The sequence below is a fragment of the Cucumis sativus genome, chromosome 7 (assembly GCF_000004075.3).
Source record: "Cucumis sativus cultivar 9930 chromosome 7, Cucumber_9930_V3, whole genome shotgun sequence".
Classification (NCBI taxonomy): Eukaryota; Viridiplantae; Streptophyta; class Magnoliopsida; order Cucurbitales; family Cucurbitaceae; genus Cucumis; species Cucumis sativus.
The window spans coordinates 21,827,323-21,851,018 of record NC_026661.2 but is presented as its reverse complement, the minus strand read 5'-3'; the positions used below and the strand labels follow the sequence as shown (position 1 = coordinate 21,851,018).

At 30.2% G+C, this 23,696-nt stretch overlaps 2 protein-coding genes, 1 long non-coding RNA gene and 1 other non-coding gene across 8 annotated transcripts; 3 read left to right on the top strand and 1 right to left on the bottom strand.

Annotated features, from left to right (window-relative positions):
• Positions 1 to 919: 919 nt before the first annotated feature.
• On the bottom strand, positions 920 to 2,750 carry LOC116405293. Its single transcript, XR_004218449.1, has 2 exons — positions 2,597 to 2,750; positions 920 to 1,175 (listed from the first exon to the last, which is right to left on the bottom strand). It is a non-coding gene; the product is annotated as an uncharacterized LOC116405293 (long non-coding RNA).
• A 2,183-nt stretch (positions 2,751 to 4,933) lies between these two features.
• Positions 4,934 to 9,186, top strand: LOC101222801 (protein Brevis radix-like 2). 5 transcript variants are annotated; one of them, XM_031888875.1, is made up of 7 exons: positions 4,934 to 5,550; positions 5,720 to 5,946; positions 6,228 to 6,601; positions 7,269 to 7,407; positions 7,741 to 8,120; positions 8,588 to 8,671; positions 8,844 to 9,114. In XM_031888875.1, the coding sequence occupies exons 2-6, from the start codon at positions 5,827 to 5,829 to the stop codon at positions 8,664 to 8,666; spliced, it is 1,092 nt and encodes a 363-aa protein (XP_031744735.1). In that variant the 5' UTR covers positions 4,934 to 5,550; positions 5,720 to 5,826; the 3' UTR covers positions 8,667 to 8,671; positions 8,844 to 9,114. The 5 variants fall into 5 exon arrangements, with proteins under 5 accessions (XP_031744735.1, XP_031744731.1, XP_031744734.1 ...); XM_031888871.1 differs by having other exon boundaries at positions 8,588 to 9,186; XM_031888874.1 differs by having other exon boundaries at positions 4,934 to 5,538; positions 5,754 to 5,946; positions 8,588 to 9,007.
• Positions 9,187 to 9,537: 351 nt separating this feature from the next.
• LOC116405326 lies at positions 9,538 to 9,640 on the top strand. The gene has a single exon (XR_004218529.1). It is a non-coding gene; the product is annotated as a U6 spliceosomal RNA (small nuclear RNA).
• Positions 9,641 to 19,951: 10,311 nt separating this feature from the next.
• On the top strand, positions 19,952 to 21,635 carry LOC101223039 (protein BIG GRAIN 1-like B). Its single transcript, XM_004141647.3, has one exon. It carries the CDS (start codon positions 20,177 to 20,179, stop codon positions 21,464 to 21,466), a length of 1,290 nt encoding a protein of 429 aa, XP_004141695.1. The 5' UTR covers positions 19,952 to 20,176; the 3' UTR covers positions 21,467 to 21,635.
• Positions 21,636 to 23,696: the final 2,061 nt, after the last annotated feature.

The following is a 23,696-nucleotide window of genomic DNA, read 5'->3' as shown; positions in this document are numbered from 1 at the left end:
TGGGCCTTTGAACTTGTAATAATTATAAAAAATCAACTTTTGATTGAGGTTGAGGTTGAAGGGTATAATGGTAACTATTTATGGATAGTTTTTGCAACTTTTCTTTTGAAAATATATCCATGTCGTTTATAAGCGTTTGTGTAAAGTGTCAATATCAATCATATCAAATGCAACAATCGTAATGTTTGTTTGTTGGGAAGATTTTTGTTTTTAGCAAGAAAGAAGATGGTTTACGTGAATATGAATAGTAAGTTTTATATAGTTTGGTTAGAGGTCAAAGAAGAACAAATAATGGTTTAGTACTTTTCGTATACAAATATTTGTTTGAATAAAAACGATTGGAATTGACTTGTGCTTTCCGTTAGTAACAAAAAGAATAGACATTTCGACGAAAAAAAAAAAAACAGTATCTTCTTAAATGTTAAAAGATTTTGATTTGCAAACAATAAATTATAAACAAAGAATTACAACGGAGAGCTTCAAAATCATGATTGCGATGAAATTAAAAACTTTCTCCACATGTCAACAATAGTTTAGCTCAATTTACATCAATGTACAATGCATATCGAGGATTAAAGAATCGTTCATGGATATATGGATACTCAAACGATCCTTGTACTTGCTTAGGCACTGCGTAGTATAATTGAAATCTTCTCTGTAAGTCAACTCAAAAACCAAAACTAAACTAAGAAAAGCAAGTTGGAAGTAGAAGGTCACATTATTCTTCATATTGTTTTAGAAACATATAGTATGAGTTAACTTCATTTTATTGAATACTTTTAAGCTAAAATGTGGGTTTTGGACTGTGTTGTTTATTTAAGATTAAAAGTAAATTAAAATATTTAGTACTTTATGTTAATTATATACATAAATTAAATTAAATGCATCAAAAAATGCAAAGAAGGAAACATACAATATCTAGTGAGTTAGGCAGTTGATATTCCAAAAGCAAAAAGTTCATTTCTTTATATCACTTTGGAAAACCCTCATCACCTTTTTCACATACTTAACCTTACCAAATACAAGCAAAGCATAAAGTCCTAAAGTCCTAAAGTTTTTGCTTTTTGTAATTTTTATGAATAATAATCATTAACACTACAAAATAATAAAAACCCCATTGCCTAGAAATTCACAAACACTCCATCCCTTTAGTCTACATAAATTCCAACCTTAGCCTGCAAGGAGACATCCAAAAAGTTAATTAAGCATTACTATATACACTTTGTAATAATCTAATCTTAGTCTCCTCAATTATTCTTCATTTTATAATATAAAGTTTTTGAGTTAATCTTACATGTTTTATATTAATGTTGGTATGAAACACATTATTATAAACTTTTATTTCTATGACTTTATCCCGTTTGAAAAGACATAATTCACGCTTGTCACTCCAAACAAAAGCATTTTCATTATCATGTCTTACTTTTCTTAATCAATAAGATATTAAACACATGTATTTTAATTATATACTAAATATTGTATATATTATATACGTATATAAAAGCAAATTCATCATTATTTTAAGACTCTAAATTAATTTGATTATTTAAAACAAGTAACGTATTGTGGTTTAAATTTTAAAACTATCCAAAGATTATTACGTTATATTGATTGTTTTGTTTTTAATTTCTTATTTAAAGTCAACAGATCGCTTATCTATTAAACTTTATATTTAATTTTAGTTTTTTTATAGGTTAGAAGCACGAATTCTAAAACTTTCTTATTTAATTTATAGTATTGTTTTTTAACCAAATGTATAGTATAATGTGTATAAATGTCAACTTACATATAAGATCGTCTAAACAAAAAAAAAATCACTACTATGTTAATATCGTGTGTGGGTTTAAATCATATATATATATATATAGTATTTCTATAATGCTACGTTCTAACATAACGTGTATTATGTACTTTTTTTTTTGCGTCAAGAGAAAAAAAACATTATTCTAATAAATTTTACTAAATTGTACTCTCGAAACATTTATAAAAAATGCCGATGTGTTATAGATATAGTGAATTTGAACATGACGAAATAACTCAAAAACAATGAAATAGTAAGATAAAAAAATAATTAAACCCATATCTTAATCCTATTATAATTAAGTAAACATTAGATCAAATCTCTCATAAATACATTATTATAACTTTACATGAGACAACTAAAATTTCTAACCTATTTTCCATCTACGACTTTGACATAAATTACACACATTTACCATTAATATTATCAACACAAGGTCAGATGTGTTATCCTCTCTTCAAATTTTGACATCAACATATAGTTAGACCGCAACTTGCAAATGAATATAGGCGGTGTATTATATTCATTGTAATATGAATTAATCATATAATATATATGGAGGGGGGATGTTTGTTTTGAAATACTAATAATTATTAAGATGTACTAAGAAAAATGGATAGAATGTTGTTGGTGTGATTTGGGTTAGTAGGAAACATTGAGATGACATGATGGTACATATAGTATCATTGTTATATATATATATATATATATACACATAGGTAGAGAAAATCCATTATCATTATTATTATTATTATTGTGACAGGTTTTTGTTTGTCTGGGATAGGGACAACTTACAGCCACATCCAAACACGCCGTATTCCTCGAGTAGGGGACGACCACGAACCAAACACCAATACTCCAAACGAATGCGCTCCAATCTCACATGCTTTCTGTTGCCCTATTGCTTTCGCCCTTTTCTCCTCATTTTCATTATTCCATCATTTTTAATATTTCCATAAATATATTTCTACAACTCCAAGTCCATAATTAATTATATTTATAAATGTATTAATTGAGTTTATGCAAACTTAAATCCAATTTAATTTTAGTTTTTAAGTTATAGTTTTCATTTTAGTTATTAGATTTCTAAATATTACAATTTTATGTTTTATTTTAATTTTTTTACCTTTAGTAATCAGTGTTAGAGACTATTTCGACAAAAAAATATTATTTAAGATTATTTAAAAGTCGTTAATTAGCTATAGTAAACATTATTTCAAAACGGTTTAATATTTGCTACAGTTTTTATTGTTTTGCGCTCTTTTTCTTTTTCTTTTTTTATTTCTTGCCATATTCTTTATTGTTTCATTAAATAATGTAAGCACGAAACACATATTATTATAATTTAAACTAAAATAATCTACACTATAAATACAAACTATTCTAATCAAATTCTCAACCCTAAAGTAAACATTGACGTAAAATATCAAAGTTTGCTTGGTAAAATAAAGTAAATATTGATGCTACAGTTTTGAATCTGGGATCTCTTGTCCACAAAAAGATACAGATGTCAGTTGAGCTAAGTTCAGGTTGGCGATTTCAAACTTTTGGTTGGTAATTTATAAATTAATTTAGAATAATTAAATTAATTATAATTAAAACAATTTTCACTAATTGAGTATCATTGTTAGAGTAAATTAAAAATTCATAACATTATTATTTTTAGATAGTTAGTTAATAAATAACAATGGAATAAATGTAACAAAACGAAAAAGGTAAACTTAGAGATTAAATAAAATTCAATTCAAGAATAATAAAAATGTAACAAAAACATGAATTTATGAAAATTAGAGATGAAATAAAAAAAATGGAATATTTTGGATTTAGGTCAAAAACACAACTAGCGACAAAAACGGTGCGCACAGTGCTTGGGTTTCCATTCCCTTTGGTGTTTGCATGGAAGTGAAGATTGAGCCAAGTCGGCTCGGATCCTAAACGGCTTGGAGGATTGAGCCTATTCCTCCGCACTACTGCCAAAATGACAGCCAATCTCTTCTCCATTTCTTCATTTTAACGTTAATTTAATTTGTTTGCATCCCTTCATAGTAATAATTATTATTTTTAGTATAATGGGATATGGGACTTTATGATTATAATTTCCTTAATTGAATTACAAGGTTTATTATTTTATTTTGTCTCTCCTTTCTAAGTTTAACAAATATAGGGTGTAGGTAATTATGTTGGCTCGAGAGACTTACCCATCGACTTTCATGAGTGTTTCTAATTCGAACTAACTTATATAAAAGTATTACAGTTGATTTTGTGTCATGTTGAACACATCTAATATTTAAGTTAGTACAAGGAGTATTTAGTTAAGTTAAGCTCACATTTGGAGCATAAGATTTGGGCTTGTGATTGTGTGTAACGATAATGATGTCAAGATGACTGTGACCTTCCAAGTTACAAAGTGCTAAAATCGATCTTGTCCGACTTATTTCTTAACTAATTTAATTCAATTCGCTCAAAAACCAATTTTGCATTTAATTTGGGTCCATCAATGAGTGTTGAGCATTGCCTAGCTAATAGAGGAGGATAAGATCTAAAAATGTTATTAATTATATATTTTAGTTATCTATAGACTTCTCAAAATATAAATATACACTTAAATATCAACTCCAAAAATATTAAAAATTGTAATTACTCTAACTTTTATAAAACATTAAACAAAAATGATGCATTTTTCAAACCTTATATGTTTGACGTAGCAAAATGATAGATATCAATAAAATTTTATTGATTATAAATTTAAAATTTTATTATATTTTATAAATGTTTTGATGTGTTTAAAAATATATCAACTTTTAAATGGTAAGAGCAAGTTAAAATAATAAATTAAACTAATATTTATATTCACTATTAAAAAATATTAGTTTAAAATTTTAATTTATACAAAAAGTAAAAGGAGAGGTATGAATTATTGTTCATAATACAATTGACATTTTGTTTATTCTTAAATAAAAATGTCAAATATTGGAATATGACTAAAAAATAATAAAAATAATAATTAATATTTACTTTAGAATTTAATTGGATCCAAAAAATGTTGGTACCGCACGTGAGTGGGGGCAGCAACCTCGTGAGTGAATCATATCAAATTCCCAAACACAAAAACGTCTCTCTTTTTCTCTCTCTACAGCTGCGGCGGCGGCATTCGGCTGCGCTATGCATTGAAGACCTAGCCACATAGGCCGGCTCTGCTCTACGCCGCGCCGCGTCGAAACGAGCGTTACGGAGGGTAGGGCTCTGTCTCTGTACGCTGCTGCAGCCCAAATCTCAATGGTCCACAGAGAGAGAAGAAGAGGAAGAAGAAGACGAACCAGAGGAAGAAGAACGAAGAAGAAGATGAAGAAACCATTGAGTGCATTTCACTCCTCGTAATTGGCTTTCACGCTGATCATCACAAACGAAAAAGCAAAAAAGCAAAAAGAAGATTAAAGCCTGCGCGAATGAATGAATGCGATTGAAGGAAGGAAGGAAGGAAGGAAGAATCTGATGAGTTTTGTGTATTTAAAGTTTCTTTTGTAGCGTAGAAACCCTCTTTCTCTAATCCCGACGATTCCAAATCGATTCGATTACTTCCAATCCAATCGACTTTTTCCTCATTCTTCTTCTTCTTCATAATCTGTTTTTTTTCTCTTTCTACGGGTCCTGATTGAAAGTTATGGAAAGCGACTGCTCGACGTGATCGTTTTCCAACTCAATCTTTTGCCTTTTTCTTGTCCTCTCTAATCCGTAAGGTGTTATTACTGGTGAATACTTCTCTTCATTCATTCTATTTGCTTTTCTTTTCTGTTTTTTTTTTTTTTGTTTCTTTCTTTGTTTATTATTGATTCCACTGCTTTATTCGGCCTCACTTTATTATTCTGTATTTCTTAGGCCTTTCGATTTGAGTTTACTTTCTTTTTTATCTTGTTCTAGCTGATAACAGACAAGATCTTGTGATTCTGCACAGTCACTGAGCTTCTCGAACTCGGTTTGCCTTTTTCTTCCATTCCCTCGCTGGATTGTTGCTTTCCGTACCAGAGATGTTGACGTGTATAGCCTGTTCGAAGCAGCTCAACAATGGATCTCTGCACCAGCAGGAAGGAGAGGATTCCATTGCTACACCGAGGACTAAACAAACAATCAAGGCTCTCACTGCTCAGGTAAACATTTTCGATTATGTGTTTCTGTTTCTATTCTCTGCAAGGAAATGGAATCTGTTGCTGCACAATTTTGAGGGTAATTTTCTCTTCTACCACCAATTTCTTTCAATTTCTCGGGAATCGAAATGGAGGTGGAGTTCGATTTTTAGAGTTGGGGGAAAGAAGCCGGACAATGAATTATTGTGAAATTGACGTTTTCCGTATTGTTATTGGCATTCTTGAAACCTCATTTTACTGTGAAATTGATGTTTATGATTGGAATTTTTTCCTTCTACTTTCAGATCAAGGATATCGCTCTGAAAGCCTCCGGAGCTTACAAGAACTGCAAGCCATGTTCAGGTTCATCAAGTGATAACCGCAAGTATAAATATGCAGAATCTGATTCTGCATCAGATTCGGCGAGGTTTCATTGTTCATACAAGCGGACTGGGAGTTCAAATTCCACGCCAAGGCAATGGGGAAAGGAAATGGAGGGTAGGTTGAAAGCTCTGTCAAGTGGGGAAGGAACTCCAGCTTCGGGAAGTGGACGAACTGAGATTGTTTTCATGGAAGAAGACGAACCCAAGGAATGGGTTGCCCAAGTGGAGCCTGGCGTGCTCATCACTTTCGTTTCATTTCCACAGGGAGGAAACGATCTCAAAAGGATTCGTTTCAGGTAAAATTATCTGTAATTCAACTGTTGCTCAAGATACCAATTTGTCTGGAAGTGGATCACTTGTTTGTCAGCTTGTGTCGGTCAAGGTTTGGACTCACTTGAAATATTGGTACAAAGTTAAATTTAGTGTCTAACACTCATGCTTCAACTTTTGGATTGATCGGTGATTCAAACGAGGTGTAATAGATTAGAAGTGTCTAAACTCTTGATCACTTTTACTCCTGAAAAAAATACTTAGGCATTAATAAAGATTTAAGCATTTTTCAATCAATTTTTCTTACTATATCAGCTTGAACTTTTAAGTCGACCATGTGACTTAACACAGAACAACTATTTCTTTGTAAACTGAGGTCATTTGTCTTATTAATTTCTGTAGTTTTGTTTAAGATGAAGTTTCAGACAGTGAAAATGGTTAGATAGTTTGTTGTCTGGTGCAATGAGACTTCTTCAGATTGCTTCCCAATTTGTTCTGTAATTACATTATCCTGTAAAATATGCTTAGGAGGTGGGAGTCTCGTGATTTAGGTGGGATTTATATATTTTGCTTCATTTCCTTCTTTTTCATGTTTGTGTGTTTATGAATCATGAATTTAAATGTTTTAAATGTACGAGAACATACTATAACTGCTTGACTGGCTGCTAAGCCTCGTTTTCTTGCATCAATCAGCCGTGAATTGTTCAACAAATGGCAAGCTCAGAGATGGTGGGCTGAAAATTATGAGAAGGTTATGGAATTGTATAATGTGCAGCGGTTCAACAGCCAAGCTGTTCCCCTCCCACCATCCCCTCCAAGATCAGAAGACGAGGTTAGTTTCAAGCACCATACTAATTCTAGTCATGATACATGACACACACGATTGTGACTGTGGAATGGTTAAAATCACTTTTGTCGTGTTTAAAATCTCTCCGAAAAGAATCATCTTTAGTTTTACATTTGTCGACACAATTTTTTATACCATAGAAATTGATTTTGAATAATTAAAAGCATGCTTTGAAATTGTTTTGAAAGTTGCGGAAGTGATTTAACTGTATCAAAATTACACGTGAAGATGCCTATAATCTCTTTGATTCAGCAAATTTACGTTTTGCATTGATTGTAGATTTTTGTTACATGGTTAATGAATCCTATTCCATTATAGGACTCGAAGATTCAATCAGCCAAGGACAGCCCTGCTACCCCACCTTTGACAAACGAGCGGCTCCCTCAAATCACGAATCGACCACTGGGAAACTCGTCTTCAGAATCATTCGATCACCGTCCTAACCAACCCCCTCGTTGCTATGATTTAGGTGGTTTAGCTTCATCCATTAAACCTTCCAGCACAAACGACGCAAAAACTGAGACATCATCTGTAGATGGTTCTGTTAGGACCAGCGAGGGAGATCAGTCAGAAGATCTTTCTGTAAGTAATGCTAGTGACTTGGAGACTGAATGGATCGAGGAGGATGAACCCGGAGTATACATCACTATCCGAGCTTTGCCAGGTGGCTCGAGGGAGCTGAGACGCATTCGTTTCAGGTATTGAATATTCTTAATGAGAATAATCATATTAAGGAACTGTCCCTTTTCCTCGCTGCCATTTTGTAGAAATTTTTCTACAGAGACAATCATCACAATATACCAACAGTTTTCCACATTTAACGAATATTATGGGTCAATCTCAACTTGTTGAATAATTTTTTCACTTTCTTACTATTATACTCTTCATACAGGACCCCGAAAAGCGTTTTAGAAATTAGACACTCCACATTATTAGTTCAAGTTTGATAAATTGGTACACAATCTAGGCTCTTAAACTACTCTTGGAGCTTGTTCTTAAACAACTGAAGTCTATTCATTTTTTTGAGTTGGTTAAATAGATATACCTGTAATTTTCTTCATTTTGGCACCTTAAGCTGGAAATTACAGGCATGGTCTCTGTTCTGAATCATCTTATTTTTTATTTACTGCAAGAAACTGACTTCGTTCGATTTGTTTTGATTCAGTCGAGAAAAGTTCGGTGAAATGCACGCAAGGTTATGGTGGGAAGAGAACAGAGCAAGGATACAAGAACAGTATTTGTGATGAGGGTAACTAAACTGGAATTGCATTTCCTTTTCCTCATTGCCATATGATGTTTTAGTTGCAAATTGTGGGGTCTTTTTACTTTCTTTTCTTTTCTTTTCTTTTCCCCTCTCTGCCCTTCCCTTCTGTCTCTTTCAATTTAGACTTCTCTATGTGACTTGTGCCTCTCTTTCTCAGGTTGTTAGGAATCAAAGGATGTTGAAAGATATAACATTGGTTAAGTTGGTGGTTTTAGGGAAATGGTTTAGAAAAAAAAAAAAAAAAGATGATAGTGAGATTATTAACAGAATCTATACTCTTCCATTCCAATATTCCACGTTCTCCATTTTGTCTCTCATTAATTGTTATTGGGTGGGACTTGTCCATAAATTTCTCTTTCCATGGGCTTTCAATGGGCCCATTAACCCTCTCTTATTTGAGCCCCGTTTTAGGCCCAAACTTCAGGCCACCTTTTTTTGTGCTACTATTTATTTTCCCTAAACTAGGCTATATCCAAAGATTGACCTATGTGGTTCAACTACATGATATGTTATTACATTAGTGCCCGTACTCAGCAATGTGAATACTTTGAAGTCAAAACAAAATTTTTATATAGTTGCAAACCTTACAATTAGATTTAAAATAATTAAGTATACACTAACATTTAATATTTTTTTTTGTTAATGTATACACTAACATAATTAAGTGTACACTAACATTTAATATTTAACATTTAAGTTTATCGTTAATTTTAATCATTAATAGACCATAAAAGTTTGTTAGCAATACAAGTATTTTGCTATATATTTGTATTTTTTTAATATTGTTATATATTTAATTATTATTTCTAAAATTGTTATCAATTATAATTACTTTTTTAATATTTATAAAACTTTCCTGTTTGGAGACATTTGATAAAATTGAAACGATACAGAGAAGATTATCATGCCCTGCACAAAAATAATATGGTCCAAATTTTCACAAAACAATTGGATACAAAATTATTAGTATAATTACATGTTAACATAAAATTCAATCTCACATATAATAATTTGCTACTTTTTAAAAATTAGAATGGCCGGAAGGCTAAAGATAAAAACAAAAGTTTATAGATTAAACTTATAATTCAATCTAAAGAATAAAGTATCACTTTCTTTAATTTTTGGCTTATCAAATTTTCTTAATTTTTTTAAAAAATGATATGAAAATTCGAAAATTCATTTTAAATGAAAGGAAAAAGAATTATTACATTTCATGAAAAGATGTATCCTTGGCGCCGGGCCCGGAGATGTTAATGGCCGTTGTACGCTGCTGCTCGAATTCATCTCATCAATGGAGGAGGAGTAACACGAAGAGGCCGCTTATTCCTCAGGTAAAATACTCGTCGAGTTGATACCTACTACTTGATCTCAAAACCAAATGTGTTCTCCTTGTTCTTCTGGGTTTTTCTTATTTGAATCTTGTACGAAAGCATGAAGAAGATTTAGAGGAATTACAGCTTTGTTTTTACTTTCCTTCACTTTTTTGATAATGATCAATAGACACTCGATCTATTTCTAAATTTGGAGTAATGAATTTTGGTTATGAAATGAACTAGAACTGCGTAGTTTCGTGGTGTTTCCGAATGTTAATCAAGGCTTATTTTACTTTGAAATTGATGGTTACTTATAAACAGAGCAGTTTGGTCTATTTTTCGATCTATCAAGCACGTGGAATCTACAAATGGATATGAACATATAAAACTGAATTTAGACTGCATATTTTTGGATGTTGTTTGGGTTTGAGCTGTTAGTGATCACTCCAGTTTTTGTCTGAATGTTGATCAAATGTTTGTCATCTTGTTATGGGTCTGATACTTGTAGTAGCCTTTCACATTTTCAGTGTCTTTGATAACTGATGTTTTTTGTTTCTTTTTTAATCTTGGTATTGTAGAAACTAGAAATTTTCTCATTGCACTGGGAGCTAGTGTGGATTGACATTTTGTTTGCTTCTAAGTTCTAAGTGTGTTCTTCAGTGGATCCTAACCCCTAAATAACCCCTCAACTACTCTTATAAAGCCTAGAGAATGATCCATATATTCTTCTTTACCCTTGCTATCAATAATCCAAATCTCTCATTTTATGCTTTTCCTTCAAGTTCAAAGGTTCATTCAATAGCTAAGGCCATGTTTAATAACAAATGGTTTTTGGTTTTTGAAGTTTGTGATCACTCTCACAGTTTCTTGATCGTGGTTTTCATTTTTCCAAAGTAAATATTTAATTTATTTAGCCAAAATTCAAAAAACAAATATTTTTTTTTTAAAAAAAACACATTTTTTTTGTTTTCAAAACTTGGTTTTGCTTTTGAGAACAATCTTAAACTATAGACCACGGAACAAAGAAAACAATAAGTAGAAGTAATGTCTATTCAAATACAAAAAGCCTAAAACCAAATACGGTTATAAACGAGATCTAAGCAGCTCATCTCCTAATCCTTCCAAGATCTGGAAATTAGGTGAAAATGTGATTCCATTCGTTGAAAGGATGAGCTGGGACTCCATATCCATAGCAGGGCACTACCTGTGGCAAAATGGGGAGTTTAGACGAGTTGGCTTCAGGTATTGACCATTTTTAATTATGTAATGAACTGTCTTTCCCCCATTAGATTATCTATATTACATCCACACACAAACTCTTACTTATGTTTCAGGAAGAACTGCACAAATTTAGGATATTTATAACTTCAAGTCTTCATTTCTGATTAGCAAAGCCAACTTCAGAGGAGTATTAGGAGTGAAGGTTTGAGTTTAAAGTTTGGATTAAGATGCAAATTGGTTTGTCCAACCAAGATTTATTGGTCAAACCTATGGGCTTTGACACTGAGACAGTACTCCATACCCACTAGTTCACATCACAAAGTTATTCCAACCAATTTGAGTCGTTATAGATACTAAATATTTGTGATAACAAATGCATGTGTTTGGGTATAATTACAATTAATATCTTAGAGTTAGATGTATGCGTCTGAATATAGCTGGAAAATGAGGCTTTATGGTCATAATTATATTACCATAAAGATTGTCTGCCTGCTTTTTTGACTAATGCAATGTGGCTGCTTACTGTTTCTCATATTACATATCCTGTTTCATTTCGTTGTCTTTCTAGACCCCCGAATGCTAGGAAGCTAATGCTTGGATAGCTACATTGAAAGATAAACTTTTGCTTTAGCGATTAATAGGGTGTGGTTCCAAACGAATATAGTTCAGTGAATTAAGACATCCGTTATCATTATAAATGTCGATGGTTTGGTGTCCACCATTACGAAAAAAAGAAAACTACAGATGAATACATTGAATAGGAATCAAAGGATGACAAAACCTTAACCTTAAACTACATATTAATGGAAATAGAAGGATGGGTGTGGGATTCAAACCTTTAATACCTTGATTTGATTAGTTATGTTGAAGTTGGCAACTACTTCGTTGTTCCTTTATTAATAAATAATTTTTTTCACGTAATATTTAAGCTAAGCTAACCAGCAATTTGTGGTTGTTGTTTTGTATGTGATTTAGGGCCTCTTTTGTTCTTTCATTAATACCATCACTTTTGATTTATATCCATATTAGCAGAACACCAATACATAATTGATGCTATATTAGTTTTCCTTTTAAAATGTGAATTTTATTTTCTCATCAATCTTGCAAGTATACACCATGAAATGTTCACAGTTTCTCACTCGTAGCAACTAAGTTGAACAGATCGAGCAAATAATAATGTATACAATGATGAGATTTGATGAAACTTGGATTAGAGAAGAAGAAAAAAAGTAACAAATATGAGCATAGTTCAACCGACATAAAAGTTTGGACCATCCTCTTCGAGGTTAAAAACCCAATTCCCCCATCCTATATAATGTAAAATAAAATGAAAAATTGAACTCGAGATGGTCAAAACGAAGCTTATTCAAAGAGAAAACGCAAAATTATCTTAAGACCAATCAAGCGATTCAAAATTCTCTTTCAATTTCTAGACCATTGAGCATATTAATTTTACGCCAACAATGGGTGGTTTTCCCATGTAACGAGAAAAGGGAAATGAGAAACAAATTAAAAGAAAAGACAATGGGAAAAGTAATTTCCCATTGGTATGATGAACTTTATAAAAGTTGAAAGATTAAAGTTAAATTTTGAGCATATTTCACATGATTAACAAAGAAAAATTAAATAAAAAAAAGAGGGGTAAGTTTGATTCCTCTACCACATGTTATTCTAAGTCTTTTTAGACTTGTCTAATCTAATTGCATAGTGGTGAACAATTGGGGGCTGCATCCCACCACCACCATCATCATCCCCATTCTCATTATGATATATATCTCTTAATGTTGGAATTTTTTGGGTCCCTAACATGGAATTCCAACTCTATCTCTTTCATATTTTTCTTATTTTTAACCTAATTTAATTTGTTTTTATATTTATGTGAAAAAAATATGTCTCTCAAGTCTCAATTTTTGGGAAGGGATGAATAATATAATCTTTAAATTACTTTTGATTTCACACCTAATGAGTTGTTGAACTTTCAATTTTACGTTTGTTTAATACTTCAAACTCATCAAGCTATTGAATGTCTTGGTTTTACATTCATTTCATTTGATGTTAGATAGGTTTTGTAAATTAAAAGAAAACATTGGATATCATCCTCTAGATCAGCATATATATATATATAATATGTAATTGTAATGATCATATAGGGTTATTTTTATGAATTCAACTTGTATATGAAGTCAAACAAACCAATGCACCCTCTAAGAATATGATGTTGATGATAGCCAACTATTTTGGACTTTGGCAATGAGCTAACCAATAAGATGTATGTTTGTTGTTTGAACTATAAAGGAAAATAATAATAATAATAAAGCAACTTTTTGTTAGTGTGTTTTGGTGTGTAACTCATAGTTTGTCACCTTTTTATTAACCAATTTAATTGTGAAAAATGAAATAATTTTTAGAAAGTGAAAGAGAGAAAAGAATTCACTATGTGAGGGAAAAAGAAAAAAAAAGCAAAAGGTCCTTTTCTAAAAGAAAAAAAATCTAATTTGTCTTTGGCTTCAATTCATTAGTTTTTTTTTTTAGATAATCCTAACCCTACCTTTATTACTACTCTTAATCTCTTCCTTGAGTCATTTAACTGTTTAATTTTATTGTAATCCATTTGTTTAGGGTTAATCAAATCACTTTTTGTTTATTAATTCCAATAAACAAACAAAAGCTCTATGTGACGACCACGAGCACAATTATTGTTCCAATAAAAACATTTCTCTTTCTCTCTTTGAAACTCACACGTAGGCATAATAAAGGAAAGTAGCCAAATTAAAAAAGAGAGTTTCTTTTCAATGGTAATAATCATAATAATTCAAAAAAAAGAAAAAGGAGGGATATGGAATCCATGAAATCACTTTACATTTCCAAAAGCTAATATGCCACTCTCTATCTTTGTGTCTATCCCTATTGCATGGTTCAATTTCTCCAATTATATATATATAAATCAAAGAACAATGGATAGAAAATAGAAGTCAAAGATAGAAAAGAATATTGTACTATAGATTAACAAATTTAGTGGGAATGCATATGGAATATAATATATATATATATATTTGGAGTATTTGAAGATATATGTAATGATGATTTAGTCTTTATAGTTAAAATGTTATTGAAGTAATGAAATTTTCTATGTATACAGAATAATAAATTGATTAACATAAGAATGATATTTTCTCAATCAAAAATTAATTAGTACACGAAGTAATTTTAACATTTTTGATTCTTTTTGTATAATTTAGACGGTGGGAGACTAACTAAATAACAAGACGTCTTGATTTTCAATACATATACGAGATAATCCTTTATTGATTTTAACCAATTTTTTGTATTAGTCGGTGGTCATAAGATGTAAAACGTTTGTTAATTAACGTAGTGAATGTAATGTCGTTCATGGATTCTATATTAATAGCTTCATATTTCATATTTAATTTTAACCTAACTTCAATCGTTTGATCTTTTGTTTTTGAAAATTAATCGCTCATTTCCATCTCTAAATTTTATACTTTTTTAATCTACTTTTGCTAAATAATTTGTAAAAAAATTGTAAATTATGGTAAGAAAAACGAACCAAATAAATTTTAAAATTTGAAAACAAAAAATAAAAGGGTTATGGAATGAATTCTTTTATTATTATTATTATTATGTTTTGGAAAAGAAATAATTTTATAATCAAAGAAGAATTGATGCAACACGAGCCATCTCAATTACTTGATATCATTGGAGTAGTTGACATTGCGGACATTCTAAGTTCAAAATAATAATAACATTTACAAGTCAGCTTTACAAGTTCATCAATTCTAACCTCAAATAATTTCATCTCATTTTTGAGTTTGATAGCGTAACTCAATCGATATATAGAATATTTATATCAAATGTTGAATTCTTTGAGTTTATATACTTAAAAATAAAAAGAAAAATTCATTGCATACTCTTGAACTCTAGTGGTTGGTATTATTTTAATTACACTAATAATTGAATCGATTTAGACAAAAACAAACAAAAAAAAAGTATTTTACACTCTTAATTATATTCGGTGTGAAACTTAGAATATTGTTATCAATTAAATTCCACAAATTTCGTAAATGAATATCAATTTAGACTAATCATCTAGGTGTATTTACTTTAATTATCAATTTTATAAAAATACTCGGAGAACTAAATGCATAGATGATTTTGCATGTATATATGTATATTTGGACATAAATACATTGGTATATAATCATTTAAAAAGAGAGAGAGAGGATAGTGTAGTGTGTGTGTGGGAGAGTGTAATTTAATTAAGAGGTTTTAGGGAATTAATTAAGTTAATAATTTAAAGCAATTAATGCCCAAACAAAACCTTCATAGATGAGGAAGAAGAGCTTATAATTAATTTAATTTTGAATAATGGAACTATTGATTATTGTTGTTGGAACTGTACTCAATTGGGTAGGTGTGCCACTATTTATTCATGCTCTTTTTGAGTATATATGTTGAGAAAACCCTATGAACACAAATGATTAAAATGTTGGCCTTCTTTAATTAATTAATTAATTAATCCATTCATTTAATTTCTTTATTTTATACTTAATGCAAAATTATAAAGGATTTAGAAAGAAAAAAAAGGTAAATAATAATGTTTCAAAGTAATTAGAGATACCCTATATAATGATTAATTTGTTGAAATCTACATTATCATTTAATTTTGAAAGGTTTTCAAAATAAATGCTTCACACTTTGATATATATATATATAAAACAATTAATGCCTTATTCACTAAACAAATATATCACATTTTAGTTTTATCTAATTTTAGGGTCAAAATATTAAACAAAATTTAACTTTTACTAAAGAAGAATACCAAAATATATAGTAAAAATATGGAATAATTCATATTTATCGAACTTTTTGAAATTGTCACAACAAAGGGATTCTATTATTATGTATAAAATTTTATGTTTGACATTATATATTTTACAAATAATATACACAAAAAGGTTTATTATTTTTACACCAAACCTAAGTAATTGGATCAAAGTAAGTTAGTAAAGATCAAGAAAAAATATATATAATAGATGACTCAATTTATAATATAATCTTTTTGTGTGTACTGTGTTGTCTCTTTATAACACATACTATTTCATCAAGTATAAGATCTAAACCAAAGTTGATCAAATCTAACACCATGATGAATCTTTATTTTGGATCTTAATTAGACAGATCCCAATTGGTTTATTTATCTTTATTTATTAATAAAGAAGAAAGAAAAAGAGAGAAAGATGATCATGTTTCACAGTAGTTAAGTCACATTAACATGATTGGGGATGATCCATAAATACTTGGCCACAATTAACAAGAGACATGATTGAATAATGTCATGCATAGTCTTATTAATTTATCCAATAATAATATGATAAAAGTTATCTTCTAGGGTTTTTATTCTTTAGATCACACGTATATATATTAATTATGATCAAGTGAATACGTCATTTTTATGTATAATTTAGTCTTAATCGCTAACATATTGATATATATAATTACTTACATAGTGATCTTTTAATTATTTGTATTTTGTTTTTGTTGATCGTTTGTATTTCGGTATACTACTTTTTAAAGTTAGATAAAGAATATAATGAGAGACTACCACTTTTATCATACGGAACAAAATCAAAAGAGAGCTGTCATATTATTCGAACAAAAGGGTATAGGATAAGAGGGCCAGAGAGAAAGGAGGATAAAAAAGAAAAACCCTAAGAAATAATCCAACTTTGGCTAATAAGAACACACAAAAGGGGAAAATGGTGTGTGAAATGGACGAATTCTTTAGACCATTTGTAGATTTTTCCACCACTTCAAACGGACAATAATTATTGGAATAGTTGAGATCTAGAGATTCTTAATAAAAGAAAAGTTAAAAAAAGGTAATTCAACTTTGACTCGTTAATTAATTAGTTTAAACACACAAACAAGAAAAAAATAAGAGACATATTATTAGTTTAGATTTATAAAAATAATGCTTAAGTGTGTATCTCAAGTCACATAATTAATTCGAACAATCTCTTGTTCGTAAACATTTTATTTTTCTTTATCGTATATCACAAAACATATAGGTTAGTCGTTGAAACGAGGAGTTTTTAATTCATTAGGGATCCCTTGGACTGTGGGCAAAGTTGGCTAAGTTCCCCACAAGGAAAGTGCCTTTCATGCGCCCAAAGAAATTATAATGAAAAACACTGCCGCATTAGTTGACATTTTTCTCTCTTACTCACAAAGAAAAACCACACCAACTCCCAAACATTTAATATAATAACACTTCATAATGAATCACACATCTTAGTGTAAAAAGAAAATATACTATAAACGTACTTAATTAAAACAACGATATGAATGAAGAATTTAATGAGTGAAAAGTATGTCAAATATATCATTGAATAACTAAACTCACTTTGATGTTCAACGTACATAACAACGATGGATATGTACGTATTTTTTTGTTAGAGTATTGATATAATATTAAATTTAGCACAACTTATGAGTGACTTAATATACCTTTAAAGTTGGACGTTCATATATGTATAGATATTCACTTGTTGTAGTTGGGTTAGTGATAACATTAACGTGGAACGGTGATTAGGGAACATGCCTAATTCTCACCAATAAAGAAGAAAATTTTCTCAATGTTAATCTCAAGATTCATTATATAAGCTAGCCACGTAACACCGTTTAAGTACGATCTAGGGTTCAATAACATCAAATTCTTAAAAAATAAAGAAAACTAAATTTATAATTTGGACGGAAGAAATATATATATATATATATATATATATATATATATATATGAATTAAGACTTGTCATTGTCTAACCCTTTAAATGTGTGGCTAAATTTTGAGAGTGAATAGTGTAGGAAATAACTTCATGATGGCACACACACTATGTATATATATATCAAATGTTTTGTAGGTAATTAAAGAATTTAGTTTAGGAGTTTGGTCTAAGATTTTTACTTTGAAATAGGTTGTAGTGTAGCCTTATGCACACACACACTCTCTTTTATGATCATTTGGTCACACCTTTTTTAGGCTAAGCTATACCTTGTAGCTCACAATTCATAGAAAAAACTATGATCATAGACTTTCTTTTCTTTCCCCCTCTCTCTCCTTTGATTTTAAATTAAGGAAAAAATCACTCAAAACTCAAAAGCCATTCAATTGGAATTATTCAAATTATTTGACTTTTATATATATTATATATATCACTTTAATATTTAAATTTGTTTTGCTATATTTAGTTTTGACACAATTCGAAAGAAATATTTTTAAATATAGTAAAATAAATTAAATTTTTGTTTTTGTTAAATATTTTGTTTTTATAATTATTTTAAAAGATAATTAAATATTATATTTCTAAGAGCTGGATATCTTTTGAAAATGTTTTAAACTAATAACTTAGTACTTAATTAGTAGAAAGTATATGAAGGTACACAAGTCATGTGCCTACTTAATTAAGTTAACATTTTCTTAAGATTTGGAATTAAAATAGATTAAATTAAAAAGCTTTGTGTATGGGAGCTATATAATGGGGTCAATTGAGTTTTTTTTATTCTTTTTTTTTCTAAATGTACTTTAAAAGGTTTTCAAAATTTTAAAATATTCTCTATTTATTTAATATTGATAATATCTATACTTTTTTATTTAAAAAAATCCTCAACTTTTAATTTAATACCTGATAAATATATTTTTTATTGTAACTATTAGTGAATAAACAATAACATTACATTGTTTAACATCCTTGAAAAAATATTTATTCTTTTTAGAAAATTTTCTATATATTTTCATGTTAATATTTTGTTCGACATCAACGTTTTAAAACTCTTTTTTGAATTCAACATAATCAAATGTACGTTAAAATGAGCATATGTAACTTAATTTATACGTCATTTTTATTATTAACTTTAAAGTCAAATGTTTAATTCTAGAGTATTGCACACATATATAAATAAAGAAACACCTTAGTCAAATCATGACACTATGGCTAATTATTTTAAAATTCATGAAAATATTTATAAATATAACCAAATTTCTTTATTTATTAGATAAACAGTAATAGATATCGATATTAATTAAAAAAAACAATAGTAAACTCCATAGTCCAATGTCAAGACACAATGCAGAAGATAAGAGAACAACAAACGCCTAAACAAACAAATCCAACCATTGAAAATTGACAAGAAAAGAAAAACTAGTCACGATAGAGCCTAGAGAACATAGAAGAAACAAAAACACACTAATAAGGCTCATAATGCCTTTCGGTTAGATAAGGGCATTAACACAAACATCGTAACTAATAGATAATAAAAAAAAATTATATCCATAATATATTTTGATTCATTTAGTTATATTTAAAAGTAATTAAAAACAATCATAACAAATATAACATTTATATTAAAAATGATTAAATATACAAATAACATTTTAAAAAATTACATATATATAGTATTTTATGTGAGAGTCTATCAGTCATATTTTCTAATTTAAAAAAAGTTTCTATATCTTTTACTATTATTTCTAAAATGGTTAAATAAGTAGGGTTGGAAATATAGGAATTAGATTTAAAATAATTAATTGATTATTTATTTTAAAAAAAGAAAATGAGAAGAAATAATTCCACGTCATCATTGTGACCGTGGTTGATCCAGCTTCCCGTGCAAGCGGTGAATGGGCGTCGCCCTTATAAGTGCTTCTCAACCATTACTTCACTGACTCTCTCTCTCTCTCTTTCAAATCATTTTTCTTTTTCTCTCTTAATTTTCGTTCTTTCTCCTTCAGGCGTGGCCTTCCCCTTCTCATCATTCTCTTTTCTCTCTCACATTAAACCCTAAACTCCATTAATGTTTCTTCTTCAACCTCTCATCTCTGCTTTTTCTCCTCCATAATCATATAACTTCTATTCTCTCTTCTTCTTCTTCTTTCTTCAACCATGGATCTTTGGGATAAACAACTACCGGAACATCCACATGGTCCCCGTCACCGGAAACAGAATCCTTCTTTTTCTTCTTCTCTTCTTGACGCTATTTATCGCTCCATTGACGATACCACCGGCGTCCAACGCCAAGAACATCTCATTTTCTACACTGCAGAGACTACGAGGAACAAACAGAGCAGCAGCAGCAGCAGTAGTAGTATTGATCATCATGAAATTCAGGAGGATAGGTTGAATTTCCGTCGTGCTTGTATGATTGAGAAATGGATGGAGAAGAAAGTCTGTGAGAAGGTTGTTGTTCGTCGGACTTCTATGGCGGATTTCGATCGGAAGGCTAGGAATGTTCGTGATCGTGATTTCAATCATAAATTGATGAATTCCAGTTCCAGTTCTTCGGAATCGAGTTCTGGAGGGGGATTTTCTTCGTCTGAATCGGAAACCAGGTCGTCTTCTTATACAATGCAAAGGCCCAGGCCGATTAGAACGGAGAAGCCTCAATTTGAAGGTTATGGAGATGGAATTAAAGTTTCGATTCCTAATCAGAAACCGAAGCATGAAAATAGCTTCGTGAAGACGAAATCTAAAGCCCTAAAAATCTACGGCGATCTGAAGAAAGTGAAACAGCCAATTTCTCCTGGCGGCCGTCTGGCGACCTTTCTGAACTCGCTATTCAATGGCGGAAGTCCAAAGAAACAGAAATTCACAAATTCCAGTAAACAAAACGACGCTTGTATGAGAAAATCAAAATCCGCTCAAGGATCAACATGTTCATCCGCATCGTCGTTTTCTAGATCTTGTCTGAGCAAAACACCGTCGTCCGGTGAGAAACTCATAAACAGCGGGAGTACAAAACGATCAGTGAGATTTTGCCCTGTGAGCGTGATACTAGACGAAGAATCTCGACCTTGTGGACACAAAAGCCTTCAAGACGAGCTTGGTTTAATGGCAGCAACAACAACTCTAAGAAACGCTCTGAGAAACGACCATTGCAGAGGCAAGGAAGGTTCCGAAGAACAAGTACTGATGAGCATGAACAATTGTTACGAAAAGAAGATAATCAATGGCGATGTGTATATAAACAGAGAAGAAGATGAAGATGAAGATGAGGAAGAAGACGAAGAGGAAGATGAAGACGAAGATGATGCAGTGAGTTGTTCGAGCTCTGATTTGTTCGAATTGGATAACTTGTCGTCGATCGGAATAGAAAGGTATCGGGAAGAACTGCCGGTGTATGAAACTACGCATTTCAATACGAATCAAGCAATCGCCAATGGATTAATTTTGTAATAATCAATAATTGATAATTAACCCAAAAAAAAAAAGAAGAAAAAGGAAAAAATGGGGATTTTGGTAAAAAGTTTTTTTTTCTTTTCTTTTATTTTATTAGCCTTTTGGAATTAGTGTGTTGGGGGTTTACATGAAGAATAACTAAAGATTTTCCCTTTCATTTTTTTTCTCTCTTTGGTAATTTTCTTTTACCCTCTCTCTCTCTTTTCTTTTTGAGAAAAATGCCATTATTCCCCATTGTTAGATGAAAGGTACTATTCACTTTTTTTCTTTCAATTTTCTTTCTATTTTTTTTCATATTACGAATATGACAACTATGATGAGTAATTAATGATACTATAGGATATCGTTTTTAAATTTACTACTTTTACAAATTTAGAAAATGTTGTGAAAGGGCTTTATTATCGTAAATTTTTTTGTTAATTTTGTACAAGTCCCTTTTATATATTCAATCTTTATTAAAATTTAGGAAAAAAAGTACGAGATATGTTCACGAGTAATACTAACTAGCTAATTCCAAAATTTTGTTAAATCAAAGGAGGTTAGAAAATAGTTTTATCAATTACCTAACCTAACTGAAAGTTTAGGGGTTTGAATATCCTAAATCTATACTAAATCCGTTAGTGAATAATAACATTAAAAATTTTAAGATTTTAGTATTTGGTAATGAAGCTTTCGAGTTAATAAAAAACAAAACTTATTAGATATAATTGGATGTACAACTAATCAAGTTTGAATACGACAATCTATATACATACGAGTATACTAATAAGAATAATTATGTTTAGGTTTTTGATAAGGCGTAAAGAAAGTCGGAGAATACGAAAGATAAAAAGAAAGGGTAAAAGCAAAGGCAGATTTTCTACCCATACAAACAAGAATGAGAGATTTTTTCTCTCTTTATTTTCTTTTGGAGATTGTAATGTGTAGGGACATGTTTTGCTTTAAGACTACAACGTCTTCATGTATTACGAATCATTGCTGCCGGAGAGAACCACTTTTCCGGCAAATAAATAACCAAACACTCCTTTCTTTTCCATTCCAAACATAAACAAACATACATCATTTTAACCCTTTATTTATATATTTGTGAATATATATACACATCTTATAATTCATTACCATTTTCACCTTTATAATTTGTAAAAAAGAGAGAGAGAGAGAGAGAGAGAGAGAGAAGGGAAAAGGGTATGGTTTAATATGCAGTGGTCTCCAAAGTTGTGGACAACAAGATCCAACCTTTTGATCTGTAAAGCCCTTTGATGTCAAATTTTAGTTGCCTTCTAATCAAAGAGTTTATTTTCAAAGATATATATATAGTTTTGTTTTGTTTTATTTTATTCCCCATTCCAATTACCCACTTTCACCTAAAGTGTATATATATATATATTGCAAACATATATACATCCTTTTCAAACTTCCACATCATTCCTATCTCCTCACAAATTTGTACCATATCCCATCTCTTACTCTTTTAAAATAAATGTGTTACCTACAACTTTGGAGTTATTATAAACTTATATCTAACAAATGAAAATATTAGTATGATACCGAGAGGGTTTATAGAGTTGTGTTTTTGGTCTTATTCAAAAAGTTTGTTATTAGTTGTCTTTTGTTTATATTTTCTCAATTAGAAATTTGTTTGCACCCCTAAATGAAAGTCTAGATTTAAGTTATACAACTTTAGTTAAAGAGTTAGCATTATTAGTCTTTAGCCACAAACCCTAAAAGAAGCCTTGTTCCATTACATCCAACTTAATGTCGACATAATCGAGTGTCCCATTTACGTGGACACATCATCATGTAACGACGTCTATTTTTTTTATATAAATTATTAGTCATTATTTAACTTAGAAAAATTAAAGTATAGCATACCAAGGTTGGACTTATATAGATAGGATTGAATCATTCATTTCCTTCTCCATAATTATTCTATTTAAGGGATTCGAGAGTTAAAGAAAGTAATTAGAAAAGATGGAAAGTGATTTGAATAAGTTTTAAAAAACAAGTTTAGAGAGGGAAGGAATTGAAAGAAAACACCTAACTTTATTGGGAGTCTAAATAAAACCCCTTTGAAAGAAGAGGTACAAAACCACATGGGAAAGGACTCTCTATATATATACATATAACCAATCCCAACCCATTTCTTTCTATTATATTCACATTCACAACTAGTTTTAGGCCCCATTTGCCACATAATTCAAAAACAATTATTTCATATCTTAATTAA